This window comes from Telopea speciosissima, chromosome 3 (assembly GCF_018873765.1).
Source record: "Telopea speciosissima isolate NSW1024214 ecotype Mountain lineage chromosome 3, Tspe_v1, whole genome shotgun sequence".
Taxonomy (NCBI): Eukaryota; Viridiplantae; Streptophyta; class Magnoliopsida; order Proteales; family Proteaceae; genus Telopea; species Telopea speciosissima.
The window spans coordinates 40,326,176-40,328,291 of NC_057918.1; the positions used below are offsets into that span (position 1 = coordinate 40,326,176).

General features: G+C 39.3%; 1 protein-coding gene across 1 annotated transcript; it reads right to left on the minus strand.

The window, feature by feature from the left end:
• Nucleotides 1-1,208: 1,208 nt before the first annotated feature.
• On the minus strand, nt 1,209-1,774 carry LOC122655175. The gene is made up of 2 exons (XM_043849393.1): nt 1,411-1,774; nt 1,209-1,216 (listed from the first exon to the last, which is right to left on the minus strand). Exons 1-2 carry the CDS (start codon nt 1,772-1,774, stop codon nt 1,209-1,211), a joined length of 372 nt encoding a protein of 123 aa, XP_043705328.1.
• Between the last annotated feature and the right edge of the window lie 342 nt (nt 1,775-2,116).

Genomic DNA, 2,116 nt, shown 5'->3' on the forward strand with positions numbered 1-2,116 from the left:
AACCAACTTTGCATATTAACACTGAATCACAACTATCTTAATAAGGACGTACTACTGAAATTACACTTATTAATCACAACTAGCATAACGTAGAAGAAATCCCCTCCTATCTCCACAACAAATTCTAACATTTATTCATTATTTTCTTAGTTTTAAGTTCAATTCTTGTCTGATTTTGAGAGCTCAAAAGAAGAGATAGGGTGTTTGCGAGAAAGGCCACTGGCAGTCTTGTAGTTTGATAGAAAGTGGATATTGGATTAATATTACTTAGCCTTAAATATTACAAGAGAAGAGAGGTGTATATATAGGTGATGCAATCCACAAGTTTGGAGAGTCAATCACCTAAGATATACACCATAAATAATAGATTACAATACTATGTAAATGGGATTGATTGAGGATCATATGGGATTACAAGATTGTGGTGCTAAGTATGGAAGATTGAGTGAGGATCATGAGGGATTGGATAGGATTGCAATCGGAATGAGTGGGATTGCAATCTGTGACAAATAGGAAAGAAAACTATTATCACATGTGGCATGATATGGTCTGATACACCCCCTCAAGATGAAGATGGGAGCGTGCAAATCTTCAGCTTGTCCCTTAGAAAAGAAAATCTGGCCGTACCCAGGCCCTTGGTCATAATATCGGCAATTTGATCTTTGGTAGAGATAAAACGAACTTGCAGGTCGCGTTTGGTCACTTTGTCGCGAACAAAATGAAAATCAATTTCCACGTGCTTGGTGCGAGCGTGGAAAACGGGATTCGCTGACAGATAGGTGGCGCCAATGTTGTCACACCATAACACTGGCATCATAGAAGTTGAAATGCCGAGTTCACCAAAGAGAGCTTGGAGCCAAGTAAGCTCAGCACATGCATCTGTGAGGGCCTTGTATTCTGACTCGGTGGAGGACCGTGCAACTGTCTTCTGCTTTTTGGAGGCCCAAGAGATTAAATTATTCCCCATGTATATGGCATACCCACTAGTGGATTTCCGATCATCTGCATCTCCGGCCCAATCCGCATCAGAGAAGGCTTGGAGGTCATGAGAAATACCAGGGCTAATACGAAGCCCATATGCAGCAATGTGTTTGAGGTAGTGTAGAATACGCTTTACCATAGTTCAATGATATTACAATTCTTAGCCTTAAATATTACAAGAGAAGAGAGGTGTATATATAGGTGATCCAATCCACAAGTTTGGAGAGTCAATCACCTAAGATATACACCATAAATAAAAGATTACAATACTATGTAAATGGGATTGATTGAGGATCATATGGGATTACAAGATTGTGGTGCTAAGTATGGAAGATTGAGTGAGGATCATGAGAGATTGGATAGGATTGCAATTTGTGACAAAATAGGAAAAAAAACTATTATCACATGTGGCGTGATATGGTCTGATACAGTTAATCTTTCCAGAAGAAGGATCTTTGATACACATTTCAGCCATGCTGAAGGTCAGGAACAACTCCTTTGCAGTCACCCCTTTCAAGTCTTTAAGTCGACGAGGCTCCATGAACCCCATGATCTCTATACCATGCAGGGTATCGCCGACTTTGGGGAATTTGTATTTCTGGGCTCTCTTCAGCTTCATCCAAAAGAAGCCAATTTCTCTGTTGTACCCAATCTCCTCCATCTCATCCACTAGTAGCAAATTGTTTGGAAGCGACATCTCTACCAACATTTCTGTCGATTTCTTCTTACAAAGCTGCTCACCATGATATATCTCCACCTTCTCTCTGTATTTTTCGATCATTTCAGAAGCCATTTCGATCTCTTGCAGTCCTCTATGGGTTGAGATGCTAAAGAAGGAAGGTAATGGAGTTTATGTAGTGTTGAGAAGATTTGAAATCCTTGAAATTCTTGGTTTGTCAGAAGTGCAAATGCAACATATCTATATATATACATTTTGTCTTCTAGGGTTGGTGAAAGGGGGGGGGGGAGGGGGGGAACTATTATATGGTCATGTACGTGTTGTGCATTACCTTCATTATCAAACAATTAAAATGGTATGGGAATATTTTATAGAAACATCACCTCAACTACAAGATTTAAAGATACCTTCATTATCAAACAATTAAAATGGTATGGGAATATTTTATAGAAACAT